The sequence below is a fragment of the Nilaparvata lugens genome, chromosome 1 (assembly GCF_014356525.2).
Source record: "Nilaparvata lugens isolate BPH chromosome 1, ASM1435652v1, whole genome shotgun sequence".
NCBI lineage: Eukaryota > Metazoa > Arthropoda > Insecta > Hemiptera > Delphacidae > Nilaparvata > Nilaparvata lugens.
Window position 1 is genome coordinate 64,440,431 of NC_052504.1, and position 20,101 is coordinate 64,460,531.

The window sequence follows — 20,101 nt, forward strand, 5'->3', positions numbered from 1 at the left end:
CTAGTCCAGCCTTGATAATTGCTTTCTGAGTTATAGATAATTCTTTAATGTATACATCACATGCACCGCCCCATGCAATAATACCGTATGTCATGATGGACTGAGCAAATGAAAAATATACCATTCTTAATTCTTTAACATTGAGGATACCATGTAATTTAGAGAAAACGAAGATCAACTTTCTCAACTTATTTTTCAAGTAGGCTATGTGCTGCATCCAACTCAGTCTATTATCAAAAATGATACCCAGATATTTTATTTCATTTACAGACTCAATTCACCTACAGTCACATTCAACATCCCACTCACAACCACACACGTGAAGTTTAAGATCCAACTGGGGAGGTGGGGCACGTTTTTTTGTGAAGAAAAATAGGCATGACTTTGGTTTTACTAATATTCATACTAAGGATATTGCTATCAAGCCACTTTTTCAGTCTCACTACACCACTATTTGCGGTCCTGTACACTTCTCTCCAGCTAGCCCCCTCAAAATACACAGCAGTGTCGTCAGCAAATAACAAAATTTTCCCCATAATATTGCTTTCAATTATGTCATTAATGTACAGGAGAAATAGAACCGGACCAAGGGTACTACCCTGGACTACTCCATAGTCTATTCCCTGAACATTACTATATGTATTGTTGATACTCACAATCTGTTTACGCTCAGACAAGTAGCTATTGATCCATGAATGAGCTATCCCAGCAATACCATATTTATACAGTTTTCTCATCAAGATGGAGCAGTCTATAGAATCAAAAGCCTTGGTGAGGTCAACAAATAGATGAAGAATGTATTTATTATTATTAATACCCACCCTCAAAAAGTCGCTTAAGCGATAAAAGCAGTTTTCTGAGTTGCAATCGTCCCTGAAGCCGAATTGAAACTCAGTGAGTAGGTTGTTAGTTTTTATGTAACTAGTTAATTGTTTTTTAAAACATTTTTCAATAACTTTTGAGAAAATACTAAGTAATGATATTGGACGGTAATTATTAAGGTCAACTTTACTACCTGACTTGTGGAGAGGGATTACTTTGGCAAGCTTAAACAAAGCAGGGAAAATTCCTGTTCTGAAACTACAATTTATGATGTGGCAGAGCGGGGTGAAAGAATATCAATATTATTTTTTATCTAGTTAGCGGGAATATCATCACAGCTAGGGGCAGAGCCTCCCCGAATTCCCATCACACATTGGCGAACGTCCTGTTCTGAAACCTCTCTAAGAATAAATCTGGATTCAGAGTCAGGTGGTGTAAATGGAATTGTTCTGATATTGGCATTATTTTGTCTTATTTTTTGAGCTAGATCAGCTCCTATGTTAGCAAAAAATGTATTGAAGTCATTGGCAATATCTAGTGAGGAATTTAATGTATGGTTATCACTGGAGCATGAGCTTAAGAAATTTTGTACTGGAAAAGGAGTTTTATTGTTATTTGAACCAGATATTTCATTAATTGTTTTCCAAAATTGTTTAGGGTTGTTAGTTGATTCAAATATTTTCTGTTTATAGTAAGCTTTTTTAGTTGTTTTAAGAAGTCGGCTTAATACACGGTGATACTCGGTATAATAATTTATCAGTTGCACATTAAACGGCTGTCTTCTAATTACTCTGTGTAAATTATTTCTTTTTCTAATTGCCCTGACAAGGCTTAAAGTGATCCAGGGCTTCAGTCTTTTATCAGCACTCCTCCTCGGATGGGACGAGGTGGAACGCTGATACACACTTTGAATTAATTCAATAAATTTAGTTGAACTTGTGTTTGGGTCATCCGAGGAAATGACCTCGCCCCATGGCTGTTCAGATAGAAGATTTGAAAATATTGCAAGGTTTGTTCTCTGATAGTCATAATTTGAACGAATTTCCGGCCTATTTATTATATTTTGTTTTATAATTATACCTATTGGATAATGGTCTGTGATATCATACTTCAATACTGACGGGAAAAGGGAATTAGTATCATGATGTTTAACAAATAAATGGTCAATGCAAGATGATGAATTGGCTGTTACTCTAGTTGGTACGTCAATACAGCAAACGAAACCAGCTTCATATAATGTGTCAAGGTACCTACTGCTAATGTTATTAATTTGGTCGCCGAGAATATTGCAGTTGATGTCGCCAACAATCAACTGGATAACTGTATTATTATTAAGTTGATGATGATGATTATCAATATTGTTATTATTATGATTGATATTATTTTCTTGATATCTATCCCCCAACCCATCGATAAAGCTAGCCAGGTCAACTCCGTGACAACGATAAACACAAAGTAAATTGTAGCGTTGATTATCCTTATCACAAACCAGATTAAGACACCGCAATCCTCCGACATTCACTTCACAGCAAGAATACAGCAAACTCGAACTCACATAAACTACTATTCCATCATTCTGATTGTATTGGGTAGACGTTTGAAATATTGCATACCCATCGAGCTGGTCCGCGCATTCAACTCCATCCATCCAAGTTTCAGTAAGAACTATGACATCGAATTTAAAATTGATGCTTTGAAGTAAAAGAAACTGTCAAACTATAACACTATTTTGATTAAGTGAATAAACAAGTGAACATGAAAGTATTCAACTTACAACAATGAACTATGTAAACGTCTAGTTGGTTGATCCTGAAGAATGTTTGACTATATCAATTGAATCTTTTATGTAAATATTTAATTCATATCAATAATGATATTCATTTGACAGTTAGTTTGAGAGATAAAGTCAAAATTGAGAAATACTATTAGCACATTGATGCGTCAAGTGACTGTGGTGTGTAGTGACTGTGGTGTGTTCATCGTACGCTTATCATCGTGTGTCGAATTTTTGTGTGTGGTTTTCAAGTCCATAGTCCGTTCGGATATTTGTTTAGGATTCATTGACACCAATCTTCCTCTCGACTCATGCTCTTCCGATATGTATCGCAGTCACACTATTAGACAGTATAACCGAATTATCCATGATTCTTCGCTACAAAATAATGGAAATCTATTGATTTCTCTTCTGTTTCTCGTGTTTAAAAAATGTTAAATTTCTTATGTCCATGGTCAAGTACGAGTATAAGGTAATGTTATAGTAATAGAATTTCATTGTTGATAGCATGAAATTAATGTGCCAATTACGCCAATTTACTTCTAGTATTTGTTGTTGAAATATTAAAGTGTTTTTTTATATTGCATTGCATTTCCCGAATCAACAGTTATCTTATGTTTATTCTCCACACATTTTATTTTGTTATGCACGCCTCTGAAATTCCCATTTCATTAATCTTAAATTACATAAATTTTAAATCAATATTCCTAACCTCCAACTATTTTTCTGTCAGGTACTTATCCCCTTTATTGTTTACTAGCAGGTAACCCGTGCTCCGCAAGGGTCTGATTAAAAACTTGACAAACTGAAAACTTGATGTAATGAAAACATGAAGAATTTAAAATAAGCCTATAACCATCCTCGGTAAATTAAGAATCTTCATGTAAAATTTCAAGTTAATCAGTTCAGTAGTTCTGACATTCGTGAATTTTCTATCCCGTACGTGTTCTTTCCTTCATCATATTATAGATTAATACCGTACTAGCATTCAATTAAAAATAGTTTTTATAGTGATAATTTTTGAACTGATTATTGTTATTTCTGATAGTGATAATTACTTTCACTGAATTCAACAGCTTTTGTATGTAATGTTACTCAGCTTTCAATAATAATAGAAAACTTCCAAAAGAAAGATTTAAGAAAAAAGTGAAGGATCTACTAAGTACTAAGAAGTCGTTAGAACTACCTTAGAGGAGTACCTCAACAGTGAAAAAGAGTCAACATAGAGATAGAGTCTATCTGGTTCTGACGTGCCTGTATTGTTTCAGGGTTTTTTATGTTAGGCTGTTTTTTTAGGTTGTCTCACATTGTTTTTATGTTATCTCTGCGTTATGTGATCTTTGTAAATGTCTATCTCACACTTTTGTATAGCCTAAGCAATAAGAAAAAATAAATTTTCCTTTACAGTTGAATAATATTTAACATTGAAATTTGTATTCAAACGATTGTAATATATATATTCTATAAAACATCTTTATGGTAACATATCATTTCATGTACTAATTATCAATATTGATGCTATCATATTACAATTAAAAATCAATCTGCTATTTATTAAGCTGGATGTTTTGCAATTATAAATTTGTTTTGTTTCAGGACTTATTCGGTCCATCTTCTTCCTTCATTTCCAATGGCTCAGCAGAAATGGTTGAAGATGCTGAAGAAACGAAAACTCGGCAAGCAATCGAACACATGTACCACAAGATTACAAAAACGCGAAATCAAATTCGTGGCGAACAAACAGCCAGAGACGGTAGGCCTATGTTTCTTTATTGACCACATATTTTCCACATGAATTTATTCTCATTAGCATTATAGTCGTCACTATATACATTGGTGCATGCAATTTATTTTGTAGTTCTGATTTTTTAATATTTTATTTGGGTACATAAGAGAAGTACAGAACCAATTTCTTCATGCAAAATTTCCTTGTGCTAGATACAGGGTGGCCCAAAAACCTCGTATTTTCGGCTCATTCTCCAGTTTTCAGCTATTTCTGCCAAATCTCGAAATCGGACAGAAATTTTGCTCTCGCCTTTTTTTTAGATTAAAAAATTCTGAATAAAATGAGATCATTCGGAACTCTCCATCTCCAATGAGTACTGAGTAATGATTTTTCAAAAATGAGTGAAATTTGAAGGAAAATCAAATTTGATGAATTTCAGTTTTTGATCAACAATATCTTCCGATTGTTAACATTTTGATGTATAATTCAAAATCCCTCTGGGCGTATTTTTGTGCTCTACAATCTGAAATCAGGGAGAGCGCTCTATCTCAAATAGATTTTCAGGTACACCTGACAACAATGCTCCTTGTATTGTGAAAAACACCTAATTTTCAGCTTCAACCGTCATCACCAACTACATTGTCCTCACATTGATATTTCGCACAATGATGTAAGTTCATGAGATCATGTTCTATAACAATCACCCGTTAGATGCACTTCATTTCAGTATTTCCTAGTGGAGTGGCGCGCTTAAGGACACCTCAAGGATCAAAATTTCAAACACTTATAACTTTCGACGCAATGCTCAGATTTCATCGTACTACACTTCATTCTTCTCGGCTCGTCAAGGCGGTCCAAAATCATGCATCTTAAGTCAAATTCGGTCGAAAAATGAAAAATTTATTGAGTGTACTTAAGTCCATATTCCAATACACAAAAAATGGCCAATTTCTATATACAGGGTGATTCTTTATTATGGTAAAATAATTTAATACGTGATAGTAGAGTTAAAAATAAGAAAAAAAGTTCTTATAAACACATATCCATAAACGCTTCATTAGCGAGCTATACAGGGTGAAAGATTTCGCCCGGAATTCAGTTCCTCTGGTGAAATACACCGATGCTGAATTATTTGGGAACTAGTTCTTGGAAAACTTATGCTGGGTTCATATGAAAAAATATCTGAAAAATTGAATAAAACTAGTCTGGAAGCTGTAGTGTGAGTAGTTTTCGAGAAAAAAGTTGAAATATGCAAAAAATCTAAGTAGAAAAACACAGACTTCTACGTTTGATGCCTAATAAATTTCTTTAATGACCAGTAAACAAATAATTTTTCGCAATAAAAATTGTAGAGAATTTAATTCTGAAAAGAATCATGTTAGCTGTGTAAACTAAATTTGAATAAAAGTTGAATAAAATGTATTATTATGTAGTACATTACACCACAAAAATTTACTGTTTCATGAGGAGAGAACTAATAACTCATAGGTTGTAGCTGATTGCAAATAAAATATTCGGTTTTTTATGAAAAGTTCGATTCTTATATGAATGTAACATATGTGAATGACATTTAACTTATACCAAAAGACTAAAGATGATGTTCAAAGTGACCTCCGTTGTTCTGAATGCATATGTTCAGACGTCTTCTCATCGATTGTCGGACCCGTTCAAGTATTCCGTTCAAAATCCTTAATCGGAGTTCTTCAATGGTATCAATCGGAATATTGTATACCAAGGTTTTCAAGTGTCTCCAAAGATGAAAATCCAAAGGATTTAAGTCTAGTGACCTAGCTGGCCATGGTACTGGCCCACCTCGGCCTATCCATTGATTTGGAATTTTCAGCTGTGATTCAGGTGTTCACGAACAGCAACACTGAAGTGTGCTGGAGCTCCATCATGCATAAACCAAATAATGTTTTGGCGCAACTGAAGAGTTACATCTTCGAGTACGATGAATAGCTCCTCTCTCAAAAAGTTCAAGTAGATTATGCCATTAAGCTTGGGAGGAAGCTCGAACAGAAGTAGATGATCTCCTATGATTCCTGCCCGAATGTTTACTGAAAACTGATGTTGTGGACGATTAGGATTGATGGCATGAGGATTCTCATCTGCCCAAATATGTTGATTGTGGATGTTAACGATAGCTGTTCTTGTAAAGTGTGCCTTGTCGGTAAATGAAACGTTAAAAAGGTTAAAAAGTTTGGGTTAACAAGTGTTTCTAAAAACCATCGGCAAATACCAGCACGGGGAATACAGTCTCGTGGCAATAGAGTATGTACTTTCTGGAGGTGGTATGAATGTAATTGTTGCTCTTTCAGTATCCTCCAAATAATAGATTGATTGACATTAAACTGCAATGGAAAAAAACAAAAAACACAGCGAGGTTACAGTAGGCATAACTTACAGTTTGTTGTTTTGTTCAACAGTGAGCTAAAATATTTCTGAAAATAACTTTCAGTTGATAATTTCTTTTGAATATTTTCTTATTTAGAACAAAATGAATCAGCTGTTATTTAAATCCATGTTTTATTTGCAATCAGCTACAACCTATGAGTTATTAGTTCTCTCCTCATGAAACAGTAAATTTTTTTGGTGTAATGTACTACATAATAATACATTTTATTCAACTTTTATTCAAATTTAGTTAACACAGCTAACATGATTCTTTTCAGAATTAAATTCTCTACAATTTTTATTGCGAAAAATTATTTGTTTACTGGTCATTGAAGAAAGTTATTGGGCATCAAACGTAGAAGTCTGTGTTTTTCTACTAAGATTTTTTGCATATTTCAACTTTTTTCTCAAAAACTACTCACACTACAGCTCCCAGACTAGTTTTATTCAATTTTTCAGATATTTTTCCATATGAATCCATTATAAGTTTTCCAAAAACTAGTCCCCAAACAATTCACCATCAGTGTATTTCACTAGAGGAACTGAATTCCTGGCGAAATCTTTCACCCTGTATAGCTCGCTAATGAAGCGTTTATGGATATATGTTTATAAGAACTTTTTTTCTTATTTTTACCTCTACTATCACGTATTAAATTATTTTACCATAATTAAGAATCAAGATAAGGTACAAGATAAGGTGTAAACCGCGGCTACCATAGATTCTACATGCAATTTGCAACAAAAGGTTTTTTGTAAAATTTTCTCCTATCGACCTTCGTTTTCGAGATATATCGATTTTTCGATATTTTTCAAGTAGGCGTACTTCCAGTCATTAAATCGTCAATATCTCAAGAACCATTGGTCTTGAGTCAATTTTAAGGACATTGTTGAAAAGAGGACAGAATTTTACATTGATTCGAGGTATAAAACATGCCAAAGTCAATTATTTAGTAATATTTTTTAGCGGTCAAAGTTGAAAAAGAGTGATTTTTGAAGTTTTTTTGAAAACTTCAGACACATTTTTCTCAATTTTTTTCCAGGGTATGAAATAATTTTCATAGCGCAAAAACTTCCTTTTTTGATTATCTTTCGAATGAGACCGAATACAGGTGTCTAGCTCAAATCCTCGAATCAGAATTTCAGTTTAAATTCGATTTTTTTATTAAAAACGAGACTTATCTTGTTTGAGTGTGAACGCTAAAAAATATTACTAAATAATTGACTTTGGCATGTTTTATACCTCGAATCAATGTAAAATTCTGTCCTCTTTTCAACAATGTCCTTAAAATTGACTCAAGACCAATGGTTCTTGAGATATTGACGATTTAATGACTGGAAGTACGCCTACTTGAAAAATATCGAAAAATCGATATATCTCGAAAACGAAGGTCGATAGGAGAAAATTTTACTGAACATTTTTTGTGCAAATTGCATGCAGAGTCTATGGTAGCCGGGGTTTACACCTTATCTGGGACACCCTGTATAGAGAGAAATAAGTAAACATAAAGGCCTTATACATCAATCTTCAATTTTGCCTCATTTCAAAGAAACAACGGACACCATTTTTGAATATAGAGAAGCTTGGTGCAGAGACTATTGATAGAGGAAGTTGATTGAATAAACGGGGCCCCCTGGAAAAAGCATGATCTGCAGCTGCAGTAGTCCTAAGACGGGGCTCCTCAAGGGGTTCTCTAAGTTGTCTTCGTGTACCATACATGTGTACCGCAGATGAAGGAAAGGTATGTGGTCTCAAATAAATAAACTTCAATAATTCAAATTCAAAAAGATGTGGTATACCAAATACCAGAAATCTCTCTCTCTCTCTCTCTCTCTATATATATATATATATATATATATATATATATATATATTCAGAAGGGTATCTTATTGGTTTTTTAAGACAGATTTTTATATATTTTTTGTGAAATAGAATTAGTGGCTGCATAATAGAAGCACAGTTTCCCCAGCCAATGATTCCATAGCTCACAATGGACTGTATTAAGGCTAAGAATACCATTCTCAGTTGGTGTAGAGGCAACATATTTCTCAACACATTTCTTAATAGCCTACTGAAATGAAGTGCATATTGTTGATCAAAAACTAAAATTCATCAAAATTGATTTTTCCTTCAAATTTCACTCATTTTTGAAAAATCATTGCTCAGTACTCATTGGAGATAGAGAGTTCCGAATGATCTCATTTTATTCAGAATTTTTTAATCTAAAAAAAAGGCGAGAGCAAATTTTTCTGTCCGATTACGAGATTTGGCAGAAATAGCTGAAAACTGGATAATGAGCCGAAAATACGAGGTTTTTGGGCCACCCTGTATCTAGCACAAGGAAATTTTGCATGAAGAAATTGGTTCTGGACTTCTCTTATGTACCCAAATAATATATTAAAAAATCAGAACTACAATATAAATTGCAAGCTCACCCCCTTTTTTATGTCTATATTGACTGGACTATTACATGTCATAATCAAATAATATTGATGATGATAATATAAACACCAATTGTTCATCCAAAATTATAACTTCTGGAAGTTCTTAGAAATCGCTTAAGTTTATTGTTAATCTGCAGTATCCAATCAACTCAAATATTCTTGATATATGTAGAAATAAATGTGATATATTTCGAATAACAATCTATCTATCTGCAATGTTGATGTTATTGTTGATAAATATATTTTACAGACAATGTAAATGAGTATCTGAAACTAGCATCAAATGCTGATAAGCAACAACTGACACGTATAAAAGCTGTTTTCGAAAAGAAGAACCAGAAATCTGCCCAGAGTATATCCCAACTTCAGAAGAAACTAGACAATTATAGTAAAAAGCTGCGAGAACTTGAACATCATGGCATCTCCGGCCATCGACACACAAGGGAGGTTCTTAGAGATGTGGGGCAAGGACTCAAGTAAGCGATTCATTCTTCATTTCAATGTTCGTCATTCATGAATTATCAACCATAGAATTTTCTATTACTTTTTGAATGACTTGCTTTTATTTACAAGCTTAACGTCGCTTGCTTAGTTGTTGATCTTGGTCTTTTCTAGGCTCCAAGTCACAAAGCGGATTTGATAATTGCATTAATTGCTGTTTTGGTATGAGATCGTTTATTCTATTCAGTGTTTCTACTCGTATATTATTAATTCATTTTAAAAGAATCTTAGTTTGAAATATATAATTTTTCTTCAGATATATTCACCAAAAGCTGTTTTACATAATTAGCATCCATCAACTGATTGTATTATACTTTATTGTAATCATCATCTGCTTGTTTTGTTGTCTTTTGATGAATATTTTTGTACAAAGTAAAGTTTATTGTTGAATTTCGATACTTTGCATTCAGAATGTTTGAAAGTTATTGCTTTGCAATAATTGAGATGCTATTAGTTAGTTCAGTATATACTGATGTTGATTTCCAACAGTTAGTTGAATTATTGTTGAAAAATGTAAATATCCTTATATTTTTCCATTCAAATGCTTTTTTCAGTTACTAGTTCAATGCGTTGAATTAAATAAACATGTACACTATTGTAAATTACATTTATATGATTGATTCTTTACACAGTACTTCACATACTCTCTTTAATTCGCACCAGATTTTTTCAATTTTTTATTCAATTACAATTATTCATATTAAGTAATCAATTTTAATCCTTCTTTTTAGTTGTTTCCTATTTATATTCTCAATAATTTTATTAGTAGATTCATCATTGTTCTTAATTATTCTTTATTTAATATTTTTAGCATGATATGTTGATTATTTTTATCTGTAGTAGTTGAATATACATTTTTCAGACATGTGGGTGGAAATATCAGGGATGGCATTTCCGGATTATCTGGGTAGGTTTTGCTAATAAATTATCCTTTTTGTTGAAGTATTAATTTCAATGCATGCACTTTGAATGTATGAAACATAAGATAGAGTAAGTTTGTTAAGAGCTCTTTAAACGCTAATCTCAATATGAATTCTTATTCATTTGAACAGTTGGCATGCTGTGTAAATAATAATTCAGTATGATCTTGAAGCTTGACTCTTTCAGTTCACTTACATTGTGGTGTTGTCATAGTTGAATTTATTTCTGACATATATTTCTTGATTGAAATGACTAAACTATTGAGGTGAGATTCTAATTGTTTTTCAATATGTCGGAAAGACCTACTGTATTTATAATAAATATATTACCTTTGAGTCTGGTGTTTTATACATTGCAAAATACATTATTAAGAGAGGCTTAATATCATTTTACCTGTTAGGAAATCATTATAGGCTATTGTGGTTAATCTACAGTTTCAGCAAGATTATGTATCACACTTATTTTATGATATGTGATTAGTATGTAAATTGTTATTTTCTTTCTGTGACTCATTACATTGCATTTTTATCAGTGATACTTTGATGTTATTCACCTTATTTTGTATAATAGAACGAAAAGCTCATGAATTTTATTTTTTTCAGTTAGCAAATTTATTAATACGAATGTGAAATTTTAACATAAATATACATTTTCAGCACAGTTTTCCTGGTTAATATCACTAATAAGAGTCCACACTATGTAGTTTTCCGTAATTTGATTCTGTAACAACTTTTTATCGAATATCACAAAAATAGAAAAAGTACAGTATTTGTTTGAAAAATATGACAATTAGTATTTTACACTTTAAATAATCACGTTCTGTAGAAGTGCACTCACTTCAAAATAGTAATAAAATGACACTCAGTGATTACTTGAATTCCGTCAAGTGATAATCGAATCAAGTGTACGTATTTTCTTTAAAACGCTCACAGACATCATCCTTCTATTTCAGATCGGTTATGTCAAAACCAAGAGAGTTCGCACATCTAATAAGAAATAAATTTGGAAGTGCTGATAACATCAATTCTTTAACAAGTAAGTGATACTAGATTGACTTTTATGAACTTATAAAAAAACTATTGCATTCTATATAATATATAATATAATAGGTCTTTCTATATAATAGGTCATTTAGTTTTTTATGTTCATTTACAAACACTGGAATTTTCCAGAACAATGTAGACTAACCAGGTTAGCCGAGAAGACTTCAGGTGAAATTCCTTAGCGACGACTATATAATCATCGCTAAGGATTCCCTATAAGGACTAAAACTATTACATGATCAGATTCGATGATTCATTAGTTTTAGTCGTATAAACATTATGGTGGCAGATGAATTGGAAGTGTTGGCTATTATATTGCTTCTACGATTCATATCTAAAGGAATCATCAAATCTAATGAATTTATAGGTTATGTGCTACAGTCGCGACGACTAGCCACGGGGCTCTAGCAGCATTATGATGAATACATAAAATCATGTAATAGTTGTTTATGCAACGGTTTTATAATGAGAGTCTTTAAAGCACGCGTGAAATGTAAGTTGAGACACGAGCAAATGTCTTTTATATAAAATAAAATTTTTATTAAGCTTGTCATAAAACATTCTACTTGGTCTACAAAGCACTCATGAGATATAAAAGACACGTGAAATATAAAAAATATAATCTAGAGACAACAATTTATGTTTTAATATTAGTTTTATGTGGTGTTTAGGAAACGAAGAGAACAATGGACTTGAGGAAGAGCGAACACACCACGGCAGTGCGACGCTGCCGGGCAACTGCAGCCTGGGTGGATCGGGCCACGGCGGATCGGGCAGCGCAACTGGCGGCAAGTTCGCGTCCGAAGAGAACTCAGAGTGCAGCTCAGTGACGTCAGAGAGCATCCCCGGCGCCAACACCGCATCCCCCCACTCCTCCAATCCGGCCAACCTCCCGCCCCCTCCCGCCTCCCTTGACAACCTCATTGCCGAGCTGCACTCGCGCAAGCAAGAAATCGACAGGCTCAAGGACAAGCTCGAGACGTTCAAGGTACCAATTCAACTCGTGCTTATTCATAGCTATAGAATTTTACTAGATTTAAGAATACAATTAAACTAATAGTCCAGTCAAGGATAGATTATAGAGGGATAAGTTGGGAAGACAACTTTTGACCCCGCATTTCTGTTTAGGGTAGTAAGGAGGTAAACATATCAAAAGTCCCCACCCCTACCCCCTGTGCTAAGGTGGTGGGGGTGGTTTAAAGGTACCATTTTTTGGTTTCTCGCATAAAACTCAAAAACTATGTATCCTAAGGTCTTGACTGTCATATAATAACTTGAAGCTTACATAATTTCCTACAATATTCATTTCAAACCTTTTATATCTCCTCTAGTTTTCGAGATATCCGCTCTTGAAGGTGTGACATTTTGAAAAAAAAAACACGTTTGCATCCAATTTTTTTCTATTTTTGCTTCTATAACTTTGAAAATCGATGGGAAAAATCCATTTTGATTATGAGCTTATAGAGCATTAAATTCTCTTTAATTTGATGTATAATTTCACAGTTTTACGAATTTCCCTACACCTTTTCCAGCAGCTTTAGTGTTGAGTGTGAAATCTCCATTTTCGCAACAATACACCAATTGACAAAGGAATTTTGAGGGAATGTTTTAAACATAATTTTTGACTTTGTAGCTTTGTTGAGACTAGTTAGGAGGAGAATATATCAAAAGTCCCCATTCCTAACTAAGGGGATGAGGGTGGTTTAAGAGTTGAATTTTTCAGCGTTTTGCTTCCACGATCATATCTTGAGAACAATGCGTTCACTCGACATAACTAAATATTCAAAAATAAAGTTTGATAAATTCTCTACACTTTTTGTTCAGTAGAATTTTGTGATATTTTATAAGGGCCCTACACACCTACGGATTTGGCCTGTCTTGGCTCGGCTCGGGAGATATCCGTGAGTGTGTAGGCGATTTAATTGCCAGCCGAGCCGAACCAAATCCGTCCAGGGCTACTGGCGCGGCTCGGCTCGGCTCGGCTCGGCTCGGGCGAAATCCGTGAGTGTGTAGGCTCTCCCGGCCGGGCGCGTGTAGTTACCAAAAATCTAAATCTCCTAAAAATCGAGATAGCAAAATTTTGATTTTAGATTCGGATTAGTAAAATAGTTCGCGGGAACTTGAAAAAAGTCAAAAATAATAAATCTGTGAGCACTTTAATGTTATTAATGAAGAATTATATTTCTATGAACAATTTGGTTGAACCTATAGCAAAAAAGTACAAAGTACTAGTACTGTACAATAATAATACCAGTGTTTCCCCAAAATTTTTATTAGCTGTAGAATAAACATATATCAATTTTTTATGAATAAAAAACTTTTCAAAGTTTAAAATTAAAAAAAAGTTATAAAAATTGTTCATGTTTAGAACTTTCAAGTGTTCAAACACTTCTAAAAACCTTTGCCTGTCCTTTTGTGAGCAAAAAATTATTATCTTATTAACCTAGTACGTTTTTACAATGATAATAGAAAGCTATATTAAAAAAACAGCCATAACTCCCTGGTTTTCGGGTATTTGAATTCAAATCTGAAATCGTAATTCCTCTATCTCCATTATTGGACGATCTAGATTTTGGTGGAGAGTATAGATAGCGTTGAAAAGTGGGGCAGGCCGGGCTCGCGTTGCTTACTACTAGTGTGTAGTGATTTTGCTCCGAGTCGTTCAAGGACACGAGCCAACACAGGCCAAATCCGCGAGCCAAATCCGTAGTGTGTAGGGCCCTTAACAGTTCCCGAGATATTTGCTCTTGAAGGTGTTTAATTGTTAAAATAATAGGTTTTTATCCAATGTTTTACTCTTTTAGGGCTTATAACTCTCCAACAATGCATCATTAGTCACGTCCGGTTGCAGAGTTGTTCCATAAAGTCACCCATAGCTAACAGAGCTATTAGTTAACAACTCGCCCATAAATAGTTATTCATTGCAGAGTCGTTTGCCAGACCCCTGTTAGCTATGGCTCTGATAAGGCACACTGCTACTCATACCACTTTTCGCGCGGTATGCTTCTATCTAATGTATTGGCGTGGGGGAGAGAATCACTGTGAACAGGTCTGCCAAACCCCCAGTCGGATGACGTCACAACATGGCGCTTGTTTATCACAACACTACTTCGTCTGCTTATTGTTTTGTTGATGTTTGGAGGTTAACGAATCAAGATCGTAAAATGCAGACTAATTTGTTTTCAGTTAAGTCAGTTTGAATTTTTGATAGCTAAATGAATGAATTAGTAAAATAAAATTAGACGTAGGAGTAAAATTAGTGACTGGTGTATTTATTATCGTATATATTAATAATACCTCACCAGTGAAATTTGATGCAAGTTAGATCTTCAATTGCTTCCCTTGATTTCTGCAGCTCAAGGCACGCATCTAATACAACAAATATGTGTATCCAAACTTTTAATATAATAGGCTTTTGAGCCCCACGCACATTGTTTCAGTTATAACCTCCAAAAGCCCAAAAAAATGTTCTTCTAAATTTGTTCAAATTCATTCCATTATAACCTTTTTTGTGCAAGAGATACACAGAAATTTCAAATCTATGAAATCTAGAGCGTGTTTTTAACTTTGGAACAATATATCTTCATGCTCTGTACGTCAAAAAATGAGTTCACCAGCGCCCTCCAAAGAAAACCCTTCATGATTTCTGGTGCTTTTTTCTATGTATGAGGTAACAAGCTAGAACTATAAAATCGATTTTCTCATGACTACTTCAAGATAGAGACTTGCAAATGGTCTGGTGCCAATCTCTTCGTTACAACAAAACGAATAAGAATATTGATGATGGAAACAATGAAAATATTCGACATCATTGAAAAATACAAGATGGCGGTCATTATTGCCAGAAATTTTTATACCACTTTTTATTCAGTTATTGTGAGAGATATCGGATTAGTTTTACCACCAAAGTGTTTAGAATTAACCAAACAATGATGTTCGAGAGAATCATCTCATTTCGACAACGCTTTCTATTATTTATTCATACATTACATAACATACATTTTTACATACCATATTTTACTTCCCAACCTGTATATGTATTCACAGTAGACGAACTAGTATTATTGGCACACAGTATTGTAGAATATTTCCAAAGCTTCAAAATGACATCTGGTTGGAGGCTTTAAGTCCATATTTTACGGCTGGAGCGTCATCGGAAAAAGAGTAGAAAGTACTGTTTGCAATGGAAAACACGCTTTTTCCACCAAATGCCAATTCCAACAATTAGAAAACAGTGTAACTCATGACTCCTTGAAGGTACATACTTGGGAATGGTATCAATCTCTTTATAATGATGTGTAGAAAGAGAATATCCATGATGGCAATCTTAAAAATGATTGTCATCATTAAAAAAACAAGATGGCGGCAAAAATAAGTCGATTTCAAAGAGATCGTTTGTAATTCTAATTATGTCGAGGATATCGGATCAATCCAGCCATCTGGAAGCTCCAAAATAATCGTACTACAATATCCGAAAGATTTATCCAATTCCACCAACTTTTACTATGGTGAATATAACTTCAAACTCTTGAAATCAGATTTTTGGTCGCCATCTTGGATTATTCTATGATGAAAAACATTTCTGAGATTGCCATCATGTATAATCTATTTCACACATCTTTACAAAGAGTTTCATACCATTTTCAGGTCTGTACCTTCAAGGGGTCATGAGTTACATGGTTTTCTAATTGTTCAGGTTTGGCATATATGGTGAAAAAAGCAGAGTGTTTTCCGTTGCAAACCGTAGTTTTTTCTCTTTTTCCAATGACGCTCCAGCCGTTGAAGGTGGAATTACAGCCTCCAGCTAGATGTCATTTTGAAGCTTTTATAATATTCTACAACACTGTGCCAATAATATTGGTCTTTGTTCACTCTGAATACATTTACAGGGTGAAAAATAAAATTTTCTCCCCAAAAGAATCTAATTTCAAGAGTTTGAAGCTATATTCATCATAGTAAAAGTTCGTGGAATTGGATAAATCTTTCGGATATTGTAATATTATTATTTGGGAGCTTCCAGATGACTGAATTGATCCGATATCCTCGACATTATTAGAATTACAGACGATCTCTTTAAAATCGACTTATTTTTGCCGCCATCTTGTTTTTTCATGATGACAATCATTTTTAAGATTGCCATCATGCAACGTTAGTAGACAGAAGGTTGATCACTCACAGGTGTAAAATTCGAAGTGGTGGGGGGAACGCCAGCGTGACGTCACGTGTAGTAAAAAGTGAGTAACCACATTGAGCATACAGTTTATTCACTGTATCTTCAAAAACATTGTCGTTTAATCCCCTCAAGATTGACCTAAAACTTAGAAATTTTCCATACTTATAATAGCGAATGAATCACCAATTCTAATGATTCTAATGATTGTTAAATATTTCAAGTTCATTCAACTTGTATGAATAAAATGAGGTTGAAAGTTTTTCAAGAATCTAAAAACGCGACACGAAAAAGTTAATAATCTGGAAAAGCATTAGTAGACAACGTTATACTATTATAATTTCAGATTAACCCATAAAAAATCTTGATGAACCAATGCATTGCAATAAACCGATCCCGATAAATCCAATGAATTTCATCCACATAAATGCACTGAACACATGCTGGTATCGAGCACATGTTCTACGAGAATCAAAATATCTCATCCCCGAAATTCACAAGCTGATGTATAGCCAAACTACAAAATATAAACACGACCTAGAAGATAAAGAAACCTTAAGGGTTTGAAAGGGAAGGTTAGGAGGTGGGGTTTTTGCTTTTATATTGCAAAATGCTTGTATTATTTAAATGTTTTGATAATTATTGTGAAGCAGAAACAGAAAGCTTTGCATGTCAGAAAATGTTTGTGTTATATAATTTGACTATAGGTCACCGCATGATTTTCAAGAATGCGATATTCTGCCTACTCTGTACTACAGCCTACGTCACGGCTGCAGTTCCCCCACTCCAATTGCATTTCAACTAAAATACTATAGATGAGTGACCAACCTTCTGTCTACTAATTTTGGCCATCATGGATATTCTCTATCTACACATCATTATAAAGAGACTGATACCATTCCCAAGTCTGTACCTTCAAGGAGTCATGAGTTACACGGTTTTCTAATTGTTGGGATTGGCATTTGGTGGAAAAAGCGTGTTTTCCGCTGCAAACAGTACTTTTTACTCTTTTTATGATGACGCTCCATCCGAAAACTATGGACTTACAGCCTGCAACCAAGATGTCATTTTGAAGCTTCGGAAATATTCTACAACACTGTGCCAATAATGCTGGTGTTTGTCTACTTGGAATACATATACAGGGTAGAAAGTAGAATATTGTCCTCGAAAAATGTATGATTCAAGTTTTTGAAGTTGAATAAATAATAGAAAGAGTGGTCGAAATGAGATGATTCTCTCGAACATCATTGCTTGGTTAATTCTAAACACTTTGGTGGTAAAACGAATCCGATATCTCTCACAATAACTGAATAAAAATTTATAAAATATTAAAAATTCTGTCAATAATGACCGTCATCTTGTATTTTTCAATGATGTCGAATATTTTCGTTGTTTCCATCATCAATATTCGTATTCGTATTGTTGTAACGAAAAGATTGAGACCATTTGCAAGTCTCTATCTTGAAGTAGTCATGAGAAAATTGATTTTAAAATTCTAGCTTATTACCTCATGGGTATGGAAAACGCACCAGAAGTCATTGTTTGGTTAAATTCGAATGTGGCCGGCCAGCGACATGCACATGAAAGTCTCTGCAACGAAATAGTCCGCGCTGTTAGCTATGGGCGACGTTATGTGTCGACTCTGCAACTGGGCAAGGGCCATAAATGCTAACACTACGTTTAATCATAGAGATACAATAGCATAAGTAACTTACGCTATTTTTGCTCTATGGTTTAAGGCTAACTGGCTAAACCACTTTTATTTATAGAATTGGTTGCATTTATCATGCATTTCATATGGGGTTCAAACAAACAGCTGACATTTCTTCGTTTAAACCGAGTATCTGCATACGGGCCTCAATCAACTATAAATTTGAACAACACATAAACTGAACATTTCATAATAATTTCATTAATCAAAGAGAACACTGTCAAGAAGATTTTGTTTACTGTTACATTTAACTGTTAACATTTCCTATACAAGTTTACAGTTCCTATACATAGCCAAAATACAAGTCTTATATTGTAATAACTTTCGAGGCCTTCCTAACCGATCAAATCAATATTTTGGATCATATACAAGGGTTATTCTATCAGAATCACCCGTTAGAAGCACTTAATTTCAGGATTTCCTAGTGGGAAGGCGCTTATAAGGACACATGAAGGATCAACATTTCAAACACTCATAACTTTTGACCCAATGATCGTATCTTCCCGTACCACAGCTCATTCTTCTCAGCTCGTCAAGGCGGTACAAAATCATCTAACTATAATAAAGGAAAGAAGTGGCTTATACACGTACGGGATAGGAAAATTATGTTTGACGCATCATCACTTCTGAACTACTGGACTGATCAACTTGAAATTTTGTAAATAGATTCTTTATCGACCGAGGATGGCTATAGGCCTATTCTCAAGTCTTCAAGATTTCATTACGTCAAGTTTTAAAATAGACACTTGCGGAGCTTGGTTTTCCTGCTAGTGTATAATAAGTGGAACTTGATGAAAAAATAGAAAATTCATCATCTTCATCAAAATTTATCATTGAGTGTACTTTAACCAGTATTCCAATACACAAGAAATTACCTATTTCTGTATTATTCAAAGCTATGTATCTCCGTATAATATACAAGGTGCGTCAGAAAAACTTACTTACTTGAAAGGTCAATAAAACCAAAGTACTTTAGATATTGTTTCATTTTTTTTTTTATATGAGAATACAATATCTCAATTTTTTCCATGTAGTCTTGAAAATTACATCAGACCAATGGCAATCCCCATTGCGCATACAATGATAAAGTAGATTTTTGAAATTTCATTAAATAAATAAATAAAATAAATAAATGTTTATTGTCATTAAGCAACATTGGCAATAGACAAAGTCAAAACTATACTAACATTATACAAGTCAGAAGGTTATAAGTTAATGTAATTGAAAGTATATACGATATACATATATAAACACATAAACATAACTACATCTAAAGTAAGCCCAGAAGAATTCAAATATTCATCACTATACAAACAACAGTACAAACAAGGCCCTGTCAAATTGTTAAAACAAGTAAAGTTAAATTTTAAATCTATCTGTAGACTCATTTCTTAAGCTTAGAGGTAACTTATTGTACAGTTTCAGACCAATAATATTGTAGCTATTCATTGACTTTGAAAGCCTTTGGAATGGTATATTCAGTCTATTCCTATTTCTTGTTGCATAAGAATGTATGGTATGTCTTGGAATTTTCTCTACCTTTGTTTTTACATGTATTAGAGCAGTGTATATATAAAGATTTATGATTGTTAAGATT

The 20,101-nt window shown here is 33.7% G+C and overlaps 1 protein-coding gene across 5 annotated transcripts in view; it reads left to right on the top strand.

Annotated features, from left to right (window-relative positions):
• The window catches only part of LOC111046462 (transmembrane and coiled-coil domains protein 2), a 66,008-nt gene that overhangs the window by 27,509 nt on the left and 18,398 nt on the right, over positions 1-20,101 (top strand). For 2 of the 5 annotated variants that reach the window (XM_039439431.1, XM_039439417.1), the window contains 5 exons: positions 4,193-4,349; positions 9,409-9,634; positions 10,522-10,566; positions 11,533-11,615; positions 12,295-12,611. In XM_039439431.1, coding sequence (XP_039295365.1) covers positions 4,193-4,349; positions 9,409-9,634; positions 10,522-10,566; positions 11,533-11,615; positions 12,295-12,611 — 828 coding nt within the window. Of the gene's footprint in view, positions 1-2,862; positions 3,069-4,192; positions 4,350-9,408; positions 9,635-10,521; positions 10,567-11,532; positions 11,616-12,294; positions 12,612-20,101 lie in introns of those variants that run through there. The other 3 variants (XM_039439437.1, XM_039439423.1, XM_039439443.1) reach the window with 2 other exon arrangements.